Below are 23,707 nucleotides of genomic sequence, written 5' to 3' on the forward strand. Positions count from 1 at the left end.
ACGCCACTCTACTAGAAGAAGAGCGCTGGATGATTCAAGTACGAGTTCCAGGAAGAACGTTCTCGCCAAATTCTAAACCCATAGAGTTTTCCTTCGAAGCACCCACTTGGAGCCTTGGCAAAAGTATGGCAGCTCATATTACCATGGGACGCATTGGAGAAATCTACAACAAAGACCTTGAGGACACCACCTATCAAATATGTGGGCGCCGAGATGAACAATGGGAGATGATCAGCACTAGGAAGGATAGATCCGTCGCAGCCTTTATCCAGGAGCAAAACCAGCACATTCGACGATAGGAGAACCAGATGTGCGCAGACATGATCGAGTTGAAGAAGGCGAAAACTAGGATCATCGAGCTGGAGGAAGAACTTAAGTTCACATGTGATGGATATGAGGAGGAAATCAAGACCCTATTGGAGAAGAATGACGACCTAGTCGAGAAGATCGGAATTTTCATGGGAGGACCAGTTCCGAGAGAAGATGACGGAGACCCCATTTGTCCGGACAACTACATCATCATCGATGACACTGATTCAGATTCAAGTGATGATGACTACGAAGATGAAGCTGGAGCAGACATCATGGAGTCTTCCACCGATCAAAATTTCTAGATGACCACCATATAATAATAGTATTCCCCCATGTAACTAGTAGTGAGCACTTTTGCGATAGTCCTAGACCGTTTTGTATGCCCTTGCTTGATTGATTGAATGAATGCTTGTGTTTGCCTCATATACGTATGGGTAGTGTTTCTCCCCTAGATCTTTTTCTATTCTAATCTCTTCCATCTAAACCCATCAGATGCCACCGGATAGAGACATCGAGTTTTTGATAGAGCTATTGCCAGGTACAGGGCCGATATCCAAGAGACCCTATCGGATGCCAGCAAATGACCTGGAGGAAATTAAGAAGCAGATCAAAGAGTTGTTGGAGAAAGGTTACATTCGTAGAAGTTCATCACCTTGGGGAGCCCCGGTACTTTTGGTGGAGAAGAAGGATAAATTCCTGAGGATGGTCGTTGATTACCGAGCTCTGAATGAAGTAACGATAAAGAACAAGTATCCCTTACCGATGATTAATGATATGTTTGATCAGTTACAAGGAGATAAGGTGTTTTCAAAGATTAATCTACGATCAGGATACCATCAGTTGAAGATCCGAGAGAAGGATATACCAAAGACAGTGTTTACCACGCGGTATGGATTATATGAGTACACGGTCATGTCATTTGGACTGACTAACGCCCTTGCCTATTTCATGAGTATGATGAACAAGGTGTTGATGGAGTATTTGGACAAGTTTGTTGTGGTATTTATTGATGATATTATGATATACTCGAAGAACGAAGAGGAGCATGCGGAACACTTGCGTTTGGTTCTCGAGAAACTCAGGAAACACCAGTTATACGCCAAATTCAACAAGTGTGAGTTTTGGTTGAAAGAAGTTGGATTTCTTGGGCATGTTATATCAGGAGAGGGTATAGCAGTGGATCCCAGTAAGGTTCAGTCGGTCACTGAATGGTTGGCACCCACTTCAGTTGGCGAGATCCGCGGTTTCCTTGGACTTGCAGGATATAATCGGAGATTCATTGAGAATTTTTCCAAGATTGCTAAACTAATGACTGAATTGTTAAAGAAGGATACTAAGTTCAAATGGACGGAGGATTGCAAGACAAGTTTTCAAGAGCTGAAGGAACGATTGACTACAGCCCCAGTGCTGACCTTGCCAGATATACGTAAGGAGTTTCAAGTGTATTGTGACGCCTCTCGCTTGGGACTTGGATGTGTGCTTATGCAGGCAGGAAAAGTTGTTTCGTATGCCTCACGACAACTGAAGCCACACGAGTTGAACTATGCCAAACATGATCTGGAGTTAGCAGCCGTAGTGCATGCGCTAAAGACCTGGAGACATTATCTTATTGGAAACCGTTGTGATGTGTACACGAATCATAAGAGCTTGAAGTACATTTTCACCCAGAAGGAGTTGAACCTCAGACAGAGGAGATGGTTGGAACATATAAAGGATTACGATATGAAGCTACATTATCATCCAGGAAAAGCCAATGTCGTAGCAGACGCTTTGAGCCGGAAAAGTTATGCTAATGTTCTTATGGGCAAAGGAATGCCAAAAGAGTTAGCTGCGGAAATCATGGAACTTCGGTTGGAGATTGTTCCAAAAGGCTTTCTTGCAGCAATGGAGGTTCAGTCGACATTGTTGGACAAGATTCGAGAAGCTCAAAAGGAGGACAAAGAGATTGTTGAGATAAGAGAGAGGATGGGCGAAGGTAAAGCCAAAGGATTTCGCGAGGATGAGCACGATACCTTGTGGTTTGAGGACCGGATTTATGTGCCCAACAATTTGGAGATCAGGAAGTTGATACTTCAGGAGGCCCATGACTCACCATACTCGATTCATCCCGGAAACACCAAGATGTATTTGGACTTGAAGGAACGTTTCTGGTGGACTAGTATGAAGAAGGATATTGCCGAGTATGTAGCCGTATGTGATGTATGTCAGAGAGTGAAGGCAGAGCATCAGAAACCAGTAGGACTGTTACAACTTATGCCAATACCCGAATGGAAGTGGGACAAACTTGGTATGGACTTTATTACCGGATTACCCAGAACCAAGGCAGGATATGATTCTATATGGGTATTTGTGGATCGATTAACTAAAGTAGCTCACTTCATCCCGGTGAAAACAACGTATACAAGTGCAAAGTTGGCCAATATATATATGACCAGGATCGTATGTTTACATGGAGTTTCGAGGAGCATCGTATCAGATAGAGGAACCCAGTTTACTTCAAAGTTTTGGCATCAGTTACACCAAACTTTGGGTACCCGATTGGAATTCAGTACCGCTTTTCACCCTCAGACAGATGGACAGACAGAAAGAGTCAATCAGATTCTGGAGGACATGCTAAGAGCATGTGCGCTAGATTATGGATCTAGTTGGGATGACAATTTATCATATGCGGAGTTCTCTTATAACAACAGCTACCAGGCCAGTTTGAAGATGGCACCGCTCGAAGCTCTGTATGGACGTAGATGTAGAACACCATTGATGTGGGATGAGGTAGGAGACCGTCAATTGTTTGGACCAGATTTGATCAAGGAATCAGAAGAGAAGGTTAAACTGATCAGAGACAGACTAAAGATCGCTCAGTCCAGACAGAAGAGTTATGCAGATTCAAAACGCAAGGAAGTAACCTATGAAATTGGAGACAGAGCTTATTTACGAGTATCACCTTTGAGGGGAGTAAAACGTTTTGGATTTAAGGGAAAGTTAGCCCCGAGATTTGTAGGGCCGTACCGTATTTTGGGACGGATGGGAGAAGTTGCCTACAAGCTGGAGTTACCTGAAGGGTTTTCAGGAGTTCACGATGTGTTTCACGTATCACAGCTGAAGAAGTGCCATGCTGAGATGGCCGATATACCATTGAATGATACAGTACCTTTGGAGGCGATTCAGCTGGATAATAATCTGACCTATGAGGAGAAGCCAGTAAAGATTCTTGAGTTTGATAGTCGAGTCACTCGCAACAAGGTGATCAAGTTTTGCAAAGTTCAGTGGAGTCATCATACTGAGGAGGAAGCCACCTGGGAGCGAGAAGAGGATATTCGCAAGGACCACCCGCACATATTTTCTAGCCAGCCCCAAATCTCGAGGGCGGAATTCATCTTAAGGGTGTAGGTTTGTAACATCCCAAATTTCCAATTTGGCATGTTATACATAGGTCATCCATGCATATCATATTTTATTGCTTTTTCGTTTACAATCCTCGAAATCCAAGCAACTCAAGGACCTTCGGAGAGAGTTGGGATTTCCAATTTTCATATTTGAAATTTTTATCAAATAGTGAAGACGAGGATTTTGATTTTAATTATTTCTCTTCGGAAAATATTTCATTTTAAAATAATAAATGAGGGGAGATAATATGACTTCTCCAAAAAAATTGAAATATTGGAGGAAAAATGTTAAAATCATTGTTTGGATTTTATTTGAGTTTATTCAGAATTTTATTTGCCCTAGAAAAATTTGCATGTTTTAAAAATTGCATTTTAGGGGCCAAGAAAAGTTCATCTTGTTCTAAATATTTTATTTAGACGGAGAAAACTTGTTTTGAAATTTTTAGATTTTTATTTATATTTTTCTAGGATTTTTTTTTCTAGTCGGCGAAATGTTTTTAAAAAAAAACACGCCCGACCGTGCCAAGGGCCCAGCCAGGCCGGCCCGCCTCGCAGCCGCCTCCCCGCGCGCGCCCGCCGTGCGGCCGCACGGACGCCGAGGGGGAGTCCGAGCCGGACTCCTCCCGGGCGCCCCCCTTCCCCAAGCCGGAGCCCCCCCCTCCTTAAATACCGCCGCCCCGCCGCCCTCACCGCCACCCCGCCACCACCACCGCCGCCGAGCAGCGCCCGAGCCGCCGCCGCGCCCTGCCCGAGCCGCCGCCGCCGTCTTCCGTGCCGCCGCCGCCGCCTCCGTCTCGCCGAGCCCCGCCGCCCCTCGCCGAGCCCACCGGAGCCGCCCGCCCTGCCGGACGACCTCGCCGGAGGTAGCCAACCCGCCGCCGGTTTTTTTTCGAATAAAACCCCCTTCGGTTTTTTTGAGAAAACCCTGGTTCGTTTTTTTTATAGATCGGTTTTATTCTTCGGTTGATTTTCTTATCGTTCGTTTTAACGAACATGTTCATCGTTTAGTTTCTGCTAGCGAACGTTCGATCGTTTAGCCGTTCGTCGTTTTTCTTTTATCGGATTTATTCCGCGATTATTTTGATCGCGATTTCTGATCCGATGTTCGAACCTGTTTATCTTTTCACTCGTTTATCGGAATCAGGCGATTCAAGCGCCTGGAGTTTCATCTCGAAACCTTCTTTCCAAATAATCAACTCAAACAAGTTTTTATCTTTGTAAAATTTGACCCTAGTTCAGATTAGTTAACGGATCTTGTTTCTTTTGCCGTTTGAGTTTTGTTGCTCCGTTTGATTTGATTCTTTTTGCAAACCGGAGTTCTTAAGTTGAACTCTCCTGTCAAACTCTTTTATTTGGAGTTCTACTTGTGCATCTTTGATTTTTGCTTATGTATGCTATTGTTTGCTTGCGTTAGAATTCCCGGAGTGCGAAGCATGTTACTACGAGTCTCTAGGATTCACGGATCGTCAGCAAGGCAAGTAACATATTGATCATACTCTTTTCATACCCAGTTTTTATGCATTAGTTTCAATCCTCAAACATTGCATGACTAGGATGCCTTTAATATGTGGGTTTTGGGAAGTAGTTGCTGAGGTAGAACCTATTGCCCTGTTTATTATCAAACCCTTGGGAGTTACTTCTACGCGTTGCTTAGTTTGCCATGCTATGCTCGTGGATGTGGATTGGGTTTGAGTGATTTCCATGACAGCTGTGAGATTGTTAAATTAATGGTTTACTTAAGGTGGCAACTTTAATACACATCTGGGTGGATTGAGGCACCTGGGGTATCCAGTGATTGCCTGTTTTACTTTTGGAAATCCCGAGGTTACCGTGTGATTCTCCTATGGACCGCCACCCAGGCTCAAAGGGAACTGAGTCTATTCATGCTAGAAACTTCTGTGTGCAGCCGCAAGCTATTATGGGCTCTAGCATAGTTGAGTAAGTTACGTGAAGCTCTTGAAGAGGTGGATCAGCAGGTAGTGGGTTTGTAGGTTTGGTATGGTCTGCCCGGAGTAGAGAGTTAATGTTTCTAAAAGACTGTGTCTCGGTCATCCATTTCTCAAACATCATGTAGTGCGAGGAATCAGCGGAGGCGATCGAGTCTTGCGGGCAAAAGTGCGCAAACCTCTGCAGAGTGTACAATCTAATCATGGTTAGCCGTGTCCCCGGTTATGGACAATTCTGAGTATCTAGTACTTGAGTATTCACATGTATCTCAACACTTCTAATTAATATTGCTGGGTTGTTAACTATTTTATTTGGGATCATTTGAGTTGGGTTTACCTTCTCAAATGATGTTTCAACCACCATGATAGTTAAATTAAAAATTTATTCCTTTGTAGTAGGGAAAAATTGGCTTTTCGCAAAACTGTAACCATAGAGCTTTCCACCAGCCAAATATGCATGTAGTGGTAGTATTATTCTGTTATGGCTCTTTTGTGTTACATTGCCAGCATATTCCATGTGCTGACCCGTTCTCGGGCTGCAACGTATTATGTTGCAGACTTTTCAGACGAGGAGTAAGGTTCATAGGTCGTTGCCGTGCAGCTCAACTATGCCGTTGGAGTTGATGGGCTCACTTTATCTTCCAAGCCTTTCGCTGTTATCGCATTAGATGGCCTTAAGCCATATTATTGTAATAAGTTCTCTTTTGAGACATTCGATGTAATAAGTGTGTGATTGCTACTCTGTTATAAATCCTTCGAGTACTGTGTGTGTCAGCATTACCGATCCAGGGATGACATGGAAGCACAGAGACTTGACCATCTAAGGTCAGGTCGCTACAGGATGACCTAAGGTTTATCAATCCGTCGGAGGCGTAGGATGAAGATGGTCTCTCTCAAACAACCCTGCAACCAAATAACAAAGAGTGAGCGGTTATTTGGGCTGGAAACAGTAATTTGGGCTGGGCCTCCGGTTAATAGGTTAGTCGCAAAAATATAAAAGTGTATAATAAAGCCCATAAACATCCAAAATAGATAATATAATAGCATGAATACTTCATAAATTATAGATACGTTGGAGGCGTATCACAGCTCCTCTCGAGCGAGAGGGCACCTAGTCCCCGCCGCCGCCGGTGATGGCAAGGCTTTGCCTGGCCACGCCCTCAGGCAGCGGCGAGGGAGAAGGAGGATGAGAGGAGGAGTAGGGGGCGACGGGATCTGGGGCCTCGCAGCCGCCGCACGGGGGAGACTCGGGAGGACGGGAGGATGAGAGGACGAGAGGAAAAGTCACTTCTTGGTGATTTGATCAAACTCTACTTGCTCTCGGTTAATCACATTGATGTCTACTATGCAACCTTCTCCTTGTAGACGTTGTTGGGCCTCCAAGTGCAGAGGTTTGTAGGACAGTAGCAAATTTCCCTCAAGTGGATGACCTAAGGTTTATCAATCTGTGGGAGGCGTAGGATGAAGATGGTCTCTCTCAAAAACCCTGCAACCAAATAACAAAGAGTCTCTTTTGTCCCCAACACACCCAATACAATGGTAAATTGTATAGGTGCACTAGCTTGGCGAAGAGATGGTGATATAAGCGTAATATAGATGGTAGATATGAGTATTTGTAATCTGACAATATAAAAACAGCAAGGTAACCAATGATAAAAGTGAGCGTAAATGGTATTGCAATGGTAGGAAACAAGGCCTAGGGTTCGTACTTTCACTAGTGCAAGTTCTCTCAATAATAATAACATACTTGGATCATATAACTATCCCTCAACATGCAACAAAGAGTTATTCCAAAGTCACTAAAAGCAGAGAACAAACGAAGAGATTATTGTAGGGTACGAAACCACCTCAAAGTTATCCTTTCTGATCGATCTATTCAAGAGTCCGTAGTAAAACAACATGAAGCTATTCTTTCTGTTCGATCTATCATAGAGTTCGTACTAGAATAACACCTTCAGACACAAATCAACCAAAACCCTAATGTCACCTAGATACTCCATTGTCACCTCAAGTATCCGTGGGCATGATTATACGATATGCATCACACAATCTCAGATTCATCTATTCAACCAACACAAAGTACTTCAAAGAGTGCCCCAAAGTTTCTATCGGAGAATCAAGACGAAAACGTGTGCCAACCCTATGCATAAGTTCATTGAACCCGCAAGTTGATCACCAAAACATACATCAAGTAGATCACGTGAATATCCCATTGTCACCACAGATAAGCATGGCAAGACATACATCAAGTGATCTCAAATCCTTAAAGACTCAATCTGACAAGACAACTTCAAGAGGAAAACTCAATTCATAACAAGAGAGTAGAGGGGGAGAAACATCATAAGATCCAACTATAATAGCAAAGCCCGCGATACATCGAGATCATATCACCTCAAGAACACGAGAGAGAGAGAGAGAGAGAGAGAGAGAGAGATCAAACACATAGCTACTGGTACATACCCTCAGGCCCGAGGGTGAACTACTCCCTCCTCGTCATGGAGAACGTCGGGATGATGAAGATAGCCACCGGTGATGGATTCCCCCTCCGGCAGGGTGCCGGAACGGGCTCCCGAGAGGTTTTTGGTGGCTACAGAGGCTTGCGGCGGCGGAATTCCCGATCTAGGTTATTTTCTGGAGGTTTCAGTATTTATAGGAATTTTTGGCATAGGTTTCACGTCAGGGGGGTTTCCGGGTTGTCCATGAGGCAGGGGGCGCGCCCGGGTAAAGTGGGTGTGTGCCCCACCCTCGTGGGCAGCCCGGGACTCTCCTGGCCCAACTCTTTCACTCCAAGGCTTTGGTCCACAAAAAATCGTCAAAAATTGGCACGTCAATTGGACTCCGTTTGGTATTCCTTTTCTATAAAACTCAAAAACAAGGGGAAAACAGAAACTGGCACTGGGCTCTAGGTTAATAGGTTAGTCCCAAAAATGATATAAAAGTGTATAGTAAAGACCATAAACATCCAAAACAGGTAATATAATAGCATGGAACAATCAAAAATTATAGATACGTTGGAGACGTATCACACATTTCCGTTTTGTAAACTGGAACTTGTCATTCCGAAGACTAAACTCGCTCAGCAATATCGCTGGCAAACATAGCAGAGAGAAAGTCTGGAGATTGCTTCGTCCATCTCACGATAGCATCCCCTGCCTTAAATCCATACAGGGACTCAAGAAGAGTCTCCTTCGTCCTCCCGCCAGTCCACCCCACCCCACCTCCAATGGCCTTTGGACCGATGAGGTGCGGAGAATCTTGTCCCCCCGTGGGTGGGAAGGACCTCGCTCTTGTTTTTATTAGGTTCAACATCTTGGTTAGGGTTGTGCGGAAGTGGCGATGTCCTACGGTAGGAGTAATATCCTCGCCCCGATAGTGTGAATAGCGTCGTTGGAGCATGTCTGGAGGCGTGTTTCCATCGGGTCTCTGTGGATTCGATCGGTGCTGGTCTTCGGTTGATCTATTTGGATCCAGTTTTTGTTCGTCTTTGTTCGTGTGGTTACAGGTTTGATCTTTCCAATCTTCAACCTCTTCATTGGTGATGGTTGCTGCTCTGGTGCGCTGGTCCTTTGGGGCCTTAGCACGACGACTTCTTGATTGTTTGCTACAACAAGGTTTGTCTGGCTCTGATGAGGGAGGGGCGATTATGGCGGCACGCCTTTGACTCGCTCCAGTGCTTGTAGTTGTCACTAGGTGGTTCATGGGCCTGGTTGTAATTTTATTACCTTTAGTGTTCTCTGTAGTGCCAATTGATGGATAAATTGGATAGTTCTCTTGCAAAAAAAGACCATCCAGGGCTAGTTATGGGCAACCTTGTTACAATCATGCATACGGAAAGCAAACTCAAACGACCCAAAGTTACCATGACATAAGCTATGAGACTCACGTAGGAGAACTCCAATGATCAACCACTCTTAATGATTTAGTGTTTTCACTAAAAAAATAGTCACATTATGGTTTCTTTTTCTGATACATATCTTCGGCCTGCACTATAACACCAAGTAAACAGGGGAGCATGAAGTGCACTATGCATGGAGCATAAGTGTAGTACATGAAGTACATTAACAAGTATAGAATGCACTACACTGGGATCACAAGCGTACTGCAGTAAGGAGCATATAGTGCGTTGCACGAAGCACAAGTGCACTGCAGCGAGCACAAATGCACTGCAACAGAGAAGCACAAATGCACCACATAAAGGAAAGCACAAGGGCACTGCAGGAGGAAGCACAAGTGCACTACATAAAAGGAAAACACAAGTGCAATAGAATAGGGAGCACAAATATACAACAAAAAGCTTGCACAAGTGCACTGCATAAAGGGAAACACAAGTGCACCAAAAAAAGACAAGTGCACTACACTAGGGAGCACAATTTACAGCGAAAACAATGGTTCATCGGAACCTTTCAATATGGGATCTAGTTTCTCCCTTGGCATGTAGTAGCGAAGAGTATAGTCGTTCTTCCTGTGAAATCTCATATCATCTCAGCGAGAGAAACACAATAGCGAAAATGGTTCACAATTTGGACTCATAGTTCAAGAGATACTTCATTTTTAAAAACTGGATAAAAAAACACGTAAAACCAGCCCTCTCATCCCTCCCATGGAAAAAAATCCACCCAAACTCTTTGGTTGCGATAAATGATGCACTTACGTTGCGCTACTTATCAACACCAGAGCCGATTTAAGCTTTGCAAGCGGTACCCCTTAACTAGTAAATTCGATATTATTATTTCCATAGAAAACCCCTGCCAGCGTTAGTTTCAGTAACGGGCCGACCCATCTAGCTTACTGCCTTTATGGTTTTAGGAAACTTTTAGTCGGTTTTGAGAAGCTTGTGGAGGGTTTTCTCATTTTCTTTGTTTTTCTTCATGTTGTACTTGGTTTCCTGTCTTTTTTGTATCATTTCTTGGTTCATTTTGTATATTTGCGAATTCCTGGATATATTTGTAAATCTTTGAATGTTTTGAAATCCATGAAGATTTTTCAAATTCATGAATACTTTTTCAAATCATTGAACATTTTGTCAATTCATCAGCATTTGAAAAAAAATCATTAATATTTTATAAATCTTTGAATATTTAATATAATTATGGAATTTTTTTCTAAAATGTATGAAAATGTTTTTAGTTTACCAACTTTTAAAAAACAATAAAATAATATATTTTTCTTGACCTAGCAGCAAGCAAAGCCGAGCCAGCAAACAACTAGCGAGTCAGCCGAGCGATGGCTGCTTAGTGGGCCGGCGCAACCCGCGTTTTAGGGGTATTTCTGTCTGAAGCGTTAAGTTGGGTGTCCCCAAAGTGGCCCGGCCTAGCAGTAGGGCAAGCCAACAGTTTTCTTGTTTTTTTATGCTACGGTCTTCGGTGTTTCCTATTCGGCGCTTAAGGTGCGGGGTACAGTACAAACTGTAAACCGGCACACACCCGCTCCTCCATTTGGGATCGAACTATTTTCTTTCTTCGACCACCACACAGCTTGAACGTCCTACGCCACACTGTTTCCTTTTTTCGGGACCGACCCTGCAAATTTGATGAAGCTTGTATAAGCTTCCACCCGGTTTTGGGAAGCTTCTGACCGGGTTTTTTTCGGTTTTCTAAACCATTTTCATTTGGTTCTTTTTCTCTTTTTTCCTTTTCTTCCCTTTTAATTATATTTTCTTTATTTTTCCTTTTTCCCAAAATTGATGTACTTTTTTCAAACATGTGAACTTTCTTTTCAAAATCGATGAACTTTTTCTGAAATCAATGACCTTTTTCAAATACGTGAACTTCTTTTTCAAAATTGATGAACTTTTTTCAAATTTGTGAAATTTATTTAAAATTGACCAAAAAATTTAGATTCATGAAAAAAGTATAAACTTTGTAAAAAAATATAATTTATGAACTTTTTCCGTGAATACTTTTATTTTTGTGTGACCTTTTATGTGAAGGTCAACAGTCAACAACCTTGCCAGTTGTACATGGTCATGGTCAAACGTCAACCAGCAACTGCGCTCGTGTATAATGGGTCGGCCAACTTCCATCCGCCTGAGTGCCAGCTGGCTTACTACTGGCGCAGAAGGCGTTGTATAGGAGGTTCCTGGGTCTTCTGTGGGTTCTTTCTGGCCAAATTTTGGCTGTTTTTTTTATCAATTTGTTCTTTTCTCCTTTTTCATGTTTCCTTATTTTAGTGTTTACTTTATGCATGTATATTTTTCTGTTTATTTAATAGAAAAAACATTTTATTATACGGACATGATCAATTTTTTCATACACGAGGAACAATTATTTAAATGTGAGATAATTTTTTTTAAAGTCATGATGAATATATATTTTCAAGGCTTGATGAATATTTAATAATAGATGATAAATTTTAGATATAAATGATGAACATTATTTAGATATACGATTAAGATTTTGAAATACACAATGAGTTTTTGTAAAACCACAATAAACAGTTTTCATTACATGGTCAATGTATTTGACTTAATCTATTAAAAAATTAAGCACGCAATAAACATTTTTCTAATACACATGAGCAATTTTTTAGTGCCTGAGAAATGTATTTAATACAAATTGAATAGTGTTTAGTAAACCGTTCATGGAATTTTAAATATTTATGTAAAATATTAACATTAAAATATGTATAAATATTTTTAATTACACAACGTACTACAACTTATAGTTAATGTAAGGAAAATACATGATGATTATTTTTAAAATACACGAGGAACATTCATACATGATTAATACTTTATAAAATTGTTTGAATATTTTCTCGGATTATATTATTTTCTAAAAATGTAGGAGAACTTTTAAAAAATTATGAACATTCGTGAAATACATGAGGGACATTTTATCAAAATACATGATGAACACTTTTTGAAATAATTTGAACATTTTAGTGGATTATATTATTTTATAAAATTATGGAAAATTTTAAAAATATTATGGATATTTTCTCATAAAAATATATATGCATTGTTTTAATAATGCGTGAACAACCTTTAGAATTTCATCCACATATACCTAAAATGCGAAAATATTTTTTTGTTTTCCTTTAATATTTTAATAAATGTTTGCAAACTTTTAAAAAGTTAATGGATATATTGTAAAATGAGTGCACACTCATAATATTTTCCTAGAATGGGCAAACATTTGTTTAAACCTCCTGCGAGCAAGGTGTAGACCAGTAGACACACCCTGTAGGAGCGGCGAGTCAACGACGGTGGGCTGCTGCTGCTTCCAGTTGCAAGGTATCCTCCTCCAAGTCAGATTGACAGTTGAATCTTATTGGGAGCCTAACCCAACCCAACGATGTAGTAAGGCTGGTCACAATGGGCAAGAACATAAGCTAGTAACTTCACACTTCCCTAGACTATGTTACTACCTTCATAGTGGGTAGGAACATCTATGTAGTGTCATGCAACGATGTATTTATTAGGTTATAGACTCATTGTTTCTTGGAGTGTGTGATGTTCCGGTAACTTAGCTAGTTACCACAAGCACCTCTCTCTTCATTAAATACGTGCCACATAAGCAAAGTTGTATTGAAGTGTGTGATGTTACTCCTAAGTTCCTTCCCACTGTGACCAGCCTAATGACGAACCTGTAGGTACGTAGCTAGTCAGTTGTGTCCATAATCTAACCGTCATGGCGACGTAACCTATGAGCTGGCAAATGTCGGCGAGGTTTCAGGCACCGCACGACGTGCTCCATCGATTGGTCGGCGATCGCCCCGTGGTTTACGGGTCAACTCCATCGCGGAGCCCCAAGCGTTCGACGACCGGACCCTAGCTTAGCTAACTTGGCGGAGGAGAGCCGGAGGGGGTTCCGTATCCAGCTCCTTTTGCCGTCACCTGCACGTAGCGCCTGGATGATTGGGCCTCACGTTCTCGTCATGTGGCCAAGATTGAATTAGTCCAGATTGTACATATGCACGCTGCTCCCGAACCAATCAATGCATGTGAAGTCCGTTGGATCAACACGGTAATCAAACAGATTAGTCTTGACCTGGACTCCATTCAGAGATCACATGATTTTATTGGTTGAAACATTTTTGGAAGGGGATTTTTACTGGTTGAAATTGTGTTGATATATGTTCCAACGGTTTTCATGCTCCATAGAAAATGGAAGAGAAACCGGTGCATATCATTTTATCATTTCTAGAAGAATCGCCCGTACCATGCATCGTTTGATCAATTCCATAGGAATTCACAAGAATAGAGGACATGGATGTACCGCTACCGCCCCCCCCCCCCCCCCCCTCCCCCTCTCACATACTGATCAAAGTTTCTTTTAAGGAAAACCATCATGGCAACTATATTGATCGGTAATACATGGTTATATCATCGGCGATACCGCGATAGCAGCGAGTCACTCATGACGATCCTAGACAGTTGCCCTAAGCAATGGTGATAATGTATGAGCCAGGAGGAATGTTTTCAAGCAAATGACAGCTCGCGATTGCCATAGTTAGTCTTTTTTTTTTTGACGAAAAGGCAGGATCACTGCTTTTCATTGCGCTTAGAAGGAATAAAGGTACAAATTACAAGAGAAGAATAGGGAGGGGTTTAGCTCGAGAAGTTACATCATCAGGTTCTAAGGGTCGCTCGACAAGTTGTAGAACTCTCCTACGACCAGCATCAATCCAATCCTTGGCTTCAACTTGAATCTTCTCGAACAGGGGTCTTGCACTGCAGGATGAATTAGTGAATACCCTCGCATTTCTTTCTTTCCAGATGTTCCACCACACAAGAGCAATAATGGACCGCCAAGTCTTTGCCTTGTCCTTGGTAATCGCCGAACTGGAGCGTTGCCACCAGCTAGTGAGGGACTCCCCATTGTTGGCCATCAAACTGTGGTGCATATGAAGCATGTCAAAGGTCAAGTGCCAGATTTCCTTAGCAAATGAGCATGTGGTAAGCAAGTGCGTAGCAGATTCCGGCTCTTGAAGGCATAGAGAGCATAGGGGGTTGTGAGGCCATCCCCTTTTTGCTAGGTTGTCTGCCGTCAGGCATCGCTCTTGAGCCGCCAACCAAACGAAAAACTGGCACTTAGGGGGCGCATCGGAGCTCCAGGCCAACTTAGCAAACAGAGGTTTGATGTTGGCAGTAAGAGTAGCCGTGTATGCTGAGCAGGAGGAAAATTGGCCGTTTGCAATCCAACGCCAAGTTAAGGTGTCTTCCTGATTTTCGGATAGCTGCACCAGCTGCAGGTCATTCCACATGGACGTAAACTGGCTAATAGCGTCTTGGGAAAGGTTGCTCTTAAAGTGTCGCATCCATTTTCCGTCAGTCAAAGCATGAAGGATGGATATCGACTTGACAGTGCAATGCTTGAATAAATCAGGAAACCTTGAGCTGAAACTTTCTCTGTTGTGCCAAGGGTCTGTCCAAAACTGCGTGTTGGCGCCATCCCCAATGTTGAATTGGACTGAAGCCTCAAAGAGAGCCCTGACCGAGCTGGTGATAGGCAGAGGTAAGCCACGCCAGGGTCGCGTAGTGTCCATCCAGGAAAGCCACAGCCACTTGCATCTCATTGCCTCACTTTTTTGGAGCAGACAGGGAATCCCAAGGCCGCCAAACTTTTTAGGTAAGCATACTTGCTTCCAATTAACCAGACATTTACCCCCAGTTGCCTCATCTTTATTTGCCCAAAGGAACCCTCTGCATCTTTTGTCAAACTTTTTAACAGCCCAACGAGGAGGTTCAATGGCCAAAATCTGGAAGACTGGCAAAGCATATAAGATGGAGGTGATCAGAGCAAGCCGTCCGGCGGTGGGAAGCATAAGCTTGTTCCATCCGGAGGTGTTGCGCTGGAGCTTGTCAAAAATAGGCTGATAATGTACTTTCTGCAATCTCGTGTAACTGAGGGGCATGCCAAGGTAGATGACTGGGAAATCTTCGATGGGGCATTGAAGCAGTGCGGCCAGCTCAAGAGTGTCAACATCCTCGTATCTGATGCGGCAAAAGCTACTTTTGGTGTAGTTAGTCCTTAAGCCAGAAGCATCCTCAAAAATATCGAGGATCTTCTTTACAGCATTGACTTCTTGATAGTTTGGTCTGACAAAGATTATCACATCATCTGCATAAAATGAGGCTCTGACTGAAGGAAGGCTTCGCCCAAGGGGTGGGAGCACCTGGGCATCAACTGCTGCACGAATCATAGCATCAAGGACGTCCATCACGAGCACAAACAATAGAGGCGATAGAGGGTCTCCCTGCCTCAGGCCCTTATGGTGCACGATGTAGTCAGTCAATTCCCCATTAACAAGGACTCTGGTTGAGGCCGAAGCAAGCATGGAAGAAATCCAATTTCTCCACTTGAGGCTGAATCCCTTTGCCGCGAGAACGTCGATCAAGAACTCCCAAGAGACGCTATCAAAAGCCTTGTCTATGTCGAGCTTGATCATGATTGAGGGAATCTTCTTCAAATAAAGGGATCTGATCATTCCTTTAACAAACAGGAAGTTATCATGGATGGCTCTTCCTTTTATGAATGCACTCTGGGATGGTAGGACAAGCTTTTTGAGCCAAGGTTGCAGTCTTCTTGCTAAAATTTTCATTATGAGCTTAGCAAAGAACGAAAGCAAACTGATTGGTCTATAGTCTCTTGCTTCTTGTGCATCTGGCCTTTTTCTAATGAGAATCAGAGTAGCAGTATTAAGACTTGCAAGGTTTGAGGAATTCAGCCCCTCAAAAGCTCGGATCGCACACATCACGCCATAGTTAGTCTTGCCTAACCTCCATTCACGGGCTAGCTCCCCCACTGATCCGTGAGTAAACCAACAACAAAGTTAGAGGGATCCTCGAACCAGACAACTTGTTGATGCCCCTCTGCATTACTAGTTGAGGTATGAACCATTGTGCTACTCTCTGGACTAACCTCAACAATTACATGATTAAAACCCGTACAAAGATGTTCTTTAGCCTGTAAATCATCCCCTCTCTTTGGTTGGACCTGGTTGGGTTTTGGACCATGGCCATGTTAGCGTGCGATGACGCGCATATTAATTGGTCATTTGCCACTTAATGTATGACTTATTATGAGTCTCACTGATCGGAACCATATCAACTGGACTGAAATACCGGCTTTGGGTGGGTTGCATTGTTCGCCACCAAAGGCATGCACTGTGGTTAATTAAGTGAAAAAATTCATTTTTTTGGTTTTCTAGAACATTATCCCAATGGTCGTGGTTTCCTATATATACTAGAAAATTTCTCAAGAGTTGCAACGGAGGCATAAATATAAATGCCTCTGAGATTTACCCGTCCACATTGATGTGATTGTGTAAAAAAGGATTTTATTTGATAAATTATTTCATAAGCACTTATTGGCTTAACATAATTTAATATAAAAACAAAATTATATTTGGTTTAGGTTTAGGGTTTAGTGCGATTGAAGCAGTTCTTGGGGAAAGGATGAGAAAACGAGGATGTGAAAAAAAAAAATGGAAAGAGGGAGGTGAAAACTTTAAGTAAGGTTGGACGAAAGACGAGCGAACGACAAACCCATATACTCCCTCCGTTCGGAATTACTTGTCTCGGAAATGGATGTATCTAGAACTAAAATACGTCTAGATACATCCATTTTCGCGACAAATAATTCCGAACGGAGGGAGTACCTTTTTCTTCATTATTTTCGAGTTGGCTAACTACCCATGCAAGTGGTAGAACCTTTGCGTCTTTTTTGAGTAGGAGAGCCCGAAAACATTCATGTAGGATCATGTGAAATCTTAGGGAGTGAATCTAGCTCTTGTGTCAGGTTTTCCTTGCATTGTTTCTTAGGTAGATCCAATGAAATGTGACTCCAACATAAACCTTGTTAGGACTTTTCAGGAGTACATTTTTCGGTGGATTAGTTCATACGGTTGACTTGCATGATTAACGAGCAATTAACGGTGTGGTCGATGTGACGCATATGCTTACCATTTGCGTATCTTCCTAGCTACGTACCTCATAACTTTGAAAAATATACTTAAATGTGCGTTCTTGCCACATTACACGTCTCCCTGTACTTTCGATGTACTCCAATAAATCAGTTATAGTAGTTCTGTTAACTGTTGTGAACGTGAGATCACAGGTCAACTCCTGGTTGGCCATAACGATCTTCCAAATGCGTTGCACCTACCCTCCTCGTTGGCTATTTAAACCACCAAGTTGGCGCTTCCCTCCTCACACTCCCAAGCTGCTTCCAAGAGCAAAAACCTTAGGCTCTTTAACATCCTCGATCGCGCAGAAGATGGCCTCCGCGACGCAGCAGCACCGGCGCCGCCGCGCCATTCTCCAGCTGGCCGCCCTGCTGGTCCTTGTCTCGCCGGCAGCGGCCGCGGGCGGCTCCTGCAAGAGCGAGAAGTTCCCGGCTGGCAAGAGCTACGAGACGTGCGCGGACCTCCCGGCCCTCGGCGCGGCGCTGCACTGGACATACGACGCGGCGGCCTCGTCGCTCTCCGTGGCGTTCGCGGCCAAGCCGGCGAGCGGCGCCGGCTGGGTGGCGTGGGGGATCAACCCCACCGGCGACGGCATGAAGGGCGCGCAGTCGCTCCTCGCCTTCAAGAGCGGCGCCACGTACGTCGTCAACACGTACAACCTCACCGGGTACAAGCCGCTCAGCCCGGCGTCCACGCCGATCGCGCTCAAGGCCACCGGGCTCGCCGCCGACGAGGGCGCCGGCGGGAAGGTGCGGCTCTACGGCACGCTGCAGCTGCCCAAGGGCATGGAGTCCGTGAACCACATCTGGCAGGTGGGGTCCGCGGTGGCCAACGGGGTGCCGGCCAAGCACGCGTTCGCGCAGGAGAACCTGGATGCCAAGGGCAAGCTCGTGCTCGCCGGTGCCGGCGCGCCGGAGTCCGCCCCGGCTCCTGCTGCCGGTGACTCGTCCGCTGAGTCTGGTAGCGTGGAGGCAGAGGCGCCGTCGTTGCCCACGCCGTCAGGCGGGAAGAAGTCGCCGCCAGCGGGAGCGGCGTCCACCACCCACGCCTCGGCTCCGATACTGATCGTGCTTCTGGCATTGGCGGGTTTCTTGGCGATTGTGTGATGTGAGTGACATTAATCTGTCCACGGGAGGGAAGGATGTAGGATCGATCGAGCTAGTTTTATTATCTCTTGGACACGGATGTATAATTTTGCTCTTCTCTTGTTCATTTTTTTTTCTCTTGGTTGAAATAAAAATGATTGCTGCATTGTCAAGTGGGTGTTTTGATTTGTTGAGAGTACTTGCCAGATGTGTTGGGTCAAACCTCTGGCTTGCATTTAATTTTTAAGCAAAGTGTATATTCTGATTCATTTGATCGAGGGAGTCAACTCGAAAAGAATCGTTGTGGTGATCCGATCTTGCTATCTGCACTCAAATGATACATTTTATATTTTCATAAAGTGTAGCTCTTATTTCACCATTCAGAAACCTGGAGGTCAAGTTGCTACATAACAAACTTGCACAGGAATTTGGCTATTCGAGGTAGTTAGCAAATTGGTGGATTTTCTAAAATGCTAGTATTAATGAGTTTTGCTACACCCACTTAGGCAAAGAGAGTTAAGTTTTTCTGTTCTATGGTGAGTTGCAGAGTATGAAGAGAAGCGAGGATATTTGTTATAAAAATTCATCCAAATCTTAGAAGAAGAAAAAATGAGAATTTGAATCCTTCCTTATTTGAATATTCATGTGCGCTTCAGCTAATAAAGGGATAAGTCGTTTTCTTCTTGTAAGGTATGTCTCTTTGGTGTAATGTCAATATTCTTGCTAAAATTGGTTGCATATACAAAGTCTATAGGTCTCTTGTATGGATTGGAATTTATTTGAACACATGCACCAATTTCAATTTTATCCTTAGTATGTATTTTCTTTGTGTAATCAAATGATGATGTAGCTCTGACATTAGTCATGAATTCCTTGGAGGCTAACCCGTTTATTTATCACTATTTTCCTCACCAAAATAGTAGCTAGCAGGAGGCACGCAAACTGTACTTGGTATCTTTTTAGTGGAGCAAACCATAATACATACTCCATCTGATCCACATTAATTGTAGCTGATCTAGTACTAAATCAACGGCAATTAATATCGATCGGAGGAGCACGTTATTTCAGAATGCAGAATAACCTGCCATGTGGGACGACATAGAAAATCATATTCATCACTTTTTGCACATGATATCGCTATATCGCCTAGGCAAACTGCGCCCATGTAGTGATTTTTTTCATTTATGTTTTTGTTTGGTATTCTTGTCTTTTTTATTTTCTATCTTTTTTCCAGGGTTTCTTTGGGAATTTTTTTCATATTTTTAATCATGAACATTCTTTTAAAAATTCATGAACATTCCTAGAAAATGAAAAGCATATTTTTAATGCTCGTGAACATTTTCATGAAATCACAATATTTTTCATAGTTAGTAAACATTTTATTAAAATCATAAAACAACTAAATTTTGTAAATTAATGAACAATTTTTAAATGCATGAAATATTCTGTAAAATAAAAAACACTTTTTAAATTTGAACAATTCATCGGCTGGTCCATTTTAAACACTTTTTAAAAAACAATTTTTAAACACTTTTTATTTTCTATAATGAAAAATAAAGCTTATTTGGCCGGTCCATTTTAGGATCCTTGTGTATTATTCGGACAATTCATCGGCTGGAGGGATGAATAAAAGTTCCCGGACGAGCCATCTCTTCCTCTAACTCTCAGGTTACCAGCTCATGGTAAATCATCACTATTTCTTTTGGGCCATTAAAGCCCAGATCTTGGTCTAGGTGGGCTGAGGCTTCACTATTTTCTCAAGTGAGCTACTCCATAATATAAGAGCAGGGAGTGCCTAGTAAACTCTAGAGCGATCCCTCAAAAGAAAAACTCTAGAGTGGATTTTTCTTAAAAAAGAAGTGAACTCCAGAGCCGAAATCTAACAACCAAACTAAAGACAACTCGACCAACCAAACGGCTAGGATCCTAACAACTACTAATAAATAAATATACAATTTTCCATGTGTTACAGAGGAGGCACAAGATATATTCAACATTTGTTTATGAGGAAAAGACATTCCTGAACGTGAACTAAGCCTAGCTTAGTTTTTGTTTAGAATCACTAAGCCTAGTTCAGATGGTTAGTTCTTTTGTGGTGGAACCAGCCCACTCGGGCTCAAGTTCTAGACTTATCACGTATGCTCGCGTATTTTTTGAATTTATTTCAGGCTTTTCGACCTTACTTGTTTAACAAAAAAGCAATGCATGATTAGCTTGGTACTTAAACTATATAGAATGTGTTTAGTTCGGCGTTTGTTATCTTCTATATCTAAATAGTTAGCCATACTAATATATTTTTCTAGGCTTGACACATGTACTCGCATATTTTTTGGATTTATTTCAGCCTTTCCGACGTTATTTTTTCACTGGTATGGCGAGCCCGTCACGTACACCTGACGTGCTTATAGGGGTAGGTTGCGTGCCGATATTCATAGGAATGAGTGTGTGTGGGCGTTTGCTTATGTACTATGTTTCTCAAAATAAAAATCCAGAAAATGATCAGATGATTGATAATTTGTACTTGTAACAGAAATGCAATACATGATTAGCTTGGTACTTAAGCTATATAGAATGTGTTTGGTTCAAAGTTCTACGTCTGTTATCTTCTATATTTGAATAGCTAGCCCTACTAATATATTTTTCTCAATATACAAGCATGTCACCTCCGCGTGAGAAAACTTTGATGCATTGGAAAAAGCCCACTTCAACCTGTGGATTTTCATTCTTTTAAGCTATTTTATATTTGTACAGGAGCAAAGACTGTTATGCCGGAGACTGGTAGGAGCAAAGACTGTTACGTTGGAGACTTGCCATGCCGCGAGCAGACCCGTTGAGAACCGGGCCTAGCGAGGAGGAACGCAACGTTGAGGAGCGCATGGTGGAACTGGCATACAGAGAGGAGATCATGGCGAGGCAGCGGTCTCGTATAACATGGCTGTCCGAGGGCGATAGCAACACCAAGTTCTTCCAGAGGAAGGCGAGTGCCAGACGGGCTAAAAACAGCATAACCCAACTTGACCGTGCTGATGGGACAACTTGCACGGACCCAGCGGAGCTAGCAAACATGGCTACTGATTTTTATTCAAACCTCTACACATCTGAAGGAACAATAGGCATGGAAGAGGTTCTTTCGCACATACCTATACGGGTGGATGGTAATATGAATGCCCGTCTGAATGCAACGTACAACAATGAGGAAGTCAAGGAAGCCCTGTTTCAGATGTTTCCAACTAAGGCACCAGGGTCGGACGGCTTCCCTGCTCATTTTTTTCAGAAACATTGGGATTTATGTGGTGGTGAAGTTACAAGGATGATAATTAGAGTGCTTGATGGTGTGGACTCACCGGAGGAGATAAACCATACGTTCATCGTTTTAATTCCAAAGATAGCAAGTCCAAAGGTTTTAGGACAATTTCGGCCGATAAGCCTTTGTAATGTGATCTACAAGATCGCTTCGAAGGTTTTAGCCAACAGGCTGAAAGTAATCCTCTCCAAGATCATATCTGAAGAGCAGTTTGCGTTTGTCCCTGGACGTCTCATCACAGACAATTTCATCACAGCCTACGAGTGTTTACATTATATGAAAACTAACAGTGTGAAGGGAAATAGGTACTGCGCTCTAAAACTGGATATGATGAAAGCGTATGATCGCTTGGAGTGGCCTTATTTGCGTGCTGTTATGCTCAAGATGGGTTTTAGCCCCCGCTTCACTGATACAGTTATGAGATGTGTGAGTTCCGTGTCTTTTTCAGTCCTGTTTAATGGAAGATGTTTGGATGATTTTAAGCCTTCTCGAGGCTTGCGCCAGGGCGATCCCAGCTCGCCATATCTGTTCTTACTAGCAGCTGAGGGGCTTTCGTGCTTGCTGAAAGCTGGTGCAGGAGTTCGGGGGATCACAGTAGCACCGAATGCACCATCTGTTAATCATCTACTTTTTGCAGATGATAGCCTACTTTTCTTTGAAGCAGAAGATGCTAGTGCCACTCGGATTGATGAGCTATTGAGGATTTACTGCAACGCATCTGGACAAAGGATAAATATGGAGAAATCATCAATTTTTTCAGTAAAGGAGTTCCGAATCCTGTGCGCGATTCCATCAAGAGTTCCGAATCCTGTGCGCGATTCCATCAAAAACATCCTCAATGTCCATACTAAATCGTTGACAGAGAAATATTTGGGCTTACCTTCAGATGTTGGAAGGGCCAAAGAGGGATCTTTTAAATACTTAAAAGATCGAATTTGGAAGAAGGTGCAAGGGTGGATGGAGAAGTGCTTATCAGCCGGCGGGGAAGAGGTACTGATAAAATCTGTCGCTCAATCTATTCCCACGTATTCTATGTCATGTTTCAAACTGCCGCGGGGCCTGTGTGAGCATATCAATGGTATTATCCGGAAGTTCTGGTGGGGAAGCAAGGATGGTCAGCGGAAAACAGCATGGGTTTCGTGGAAAACGATGTCTAAGCCTAAGTACATGGGGGGGTTGGGCTTTAGGGATGTGGAGCTGTTTAATCTAGCTCTACTTGCTCGCCAAGCTTGGAGGTTATTGCAGGATCCGGAGTCGCTAAGTGCTCGCGTGTTGAGAGCCAGATACTACCCAGACTGCCACCTCTTGGATGCCACCTTGGGTACGGGTCCGTCTCAGGTTTGGCGTTCCATTCTGGAAGGAAGAGATGTGCTAGCTCAGGGGCTTATAAAAAGCATTGGCTCTGGAAGGAACACCAATATATGGCATGATAATTGGCTTCCGAGGGACTACAAACTCACACCAATATGCTCTCGGTTGGCCAACCCGCCAGTTTTAGTTTCGAACCTGATTGACTCCACAACTAGATCCTGGAACAAGCAGTTGCTCTCTGAACTTTTTATCGCTCCGGATGTCGAAGTCATTCAGAATATACCTCTAAGCACCCGGGTACAGGATGATTTCTGGGCCTGGCACTATGACAAGAAGGGAGTTTTTTCGGTTCGATCTGCATACCGCATGATTTCTGCAGTCAAGACCCAGAGAGAGGATTGGCTTGATCATCGGCCGGACATTCAAATATTGCAGCCGACAGGAATTCTTGGTCGC

General features: G+C 43.1%; 1 protein-coding gene across 1 annotated transcript; it reads left to right on the top strand.

Annotated features, from left to right (window-relative positions):
- The first annotated feature begins 17,813 nt into the window (after positions 1-17,813).
- On the top strand, positions 17,814-18,820 carry LOC123116463 (auxin-induced in root cultures protein 12-like). The gene has a single exon (XM_044537414.1). The coding sequence runs from the start codon at positions 17,863-17,865 to the stop codon at positions 18,655-18,657; it is 795 nt and encodes a 264-aa protein (XP_044393349.1). The 5' UTR covers positions 17,814-17,862; the 3' UTR covers positions 18,658-18,820.
- Positions 18,821-23,707: the final 4,887 nt, after the last annotated feature.

This window comes from Triticum aestivum, chromosome 5B (genome assembly GCF_018294505.1).
Source record: "Triticum aestivum cultivar Chinese Spring chromosome 5B, IWGSC CS RefSeq v2.1, whole genome shotgun sequence".
Lineage (NCBI taxonomy): Eukaryota > Viridiplantae > Streptophyta > Magnoliopsida > Poales > Poaceae > Triticum > Triticum aestivum.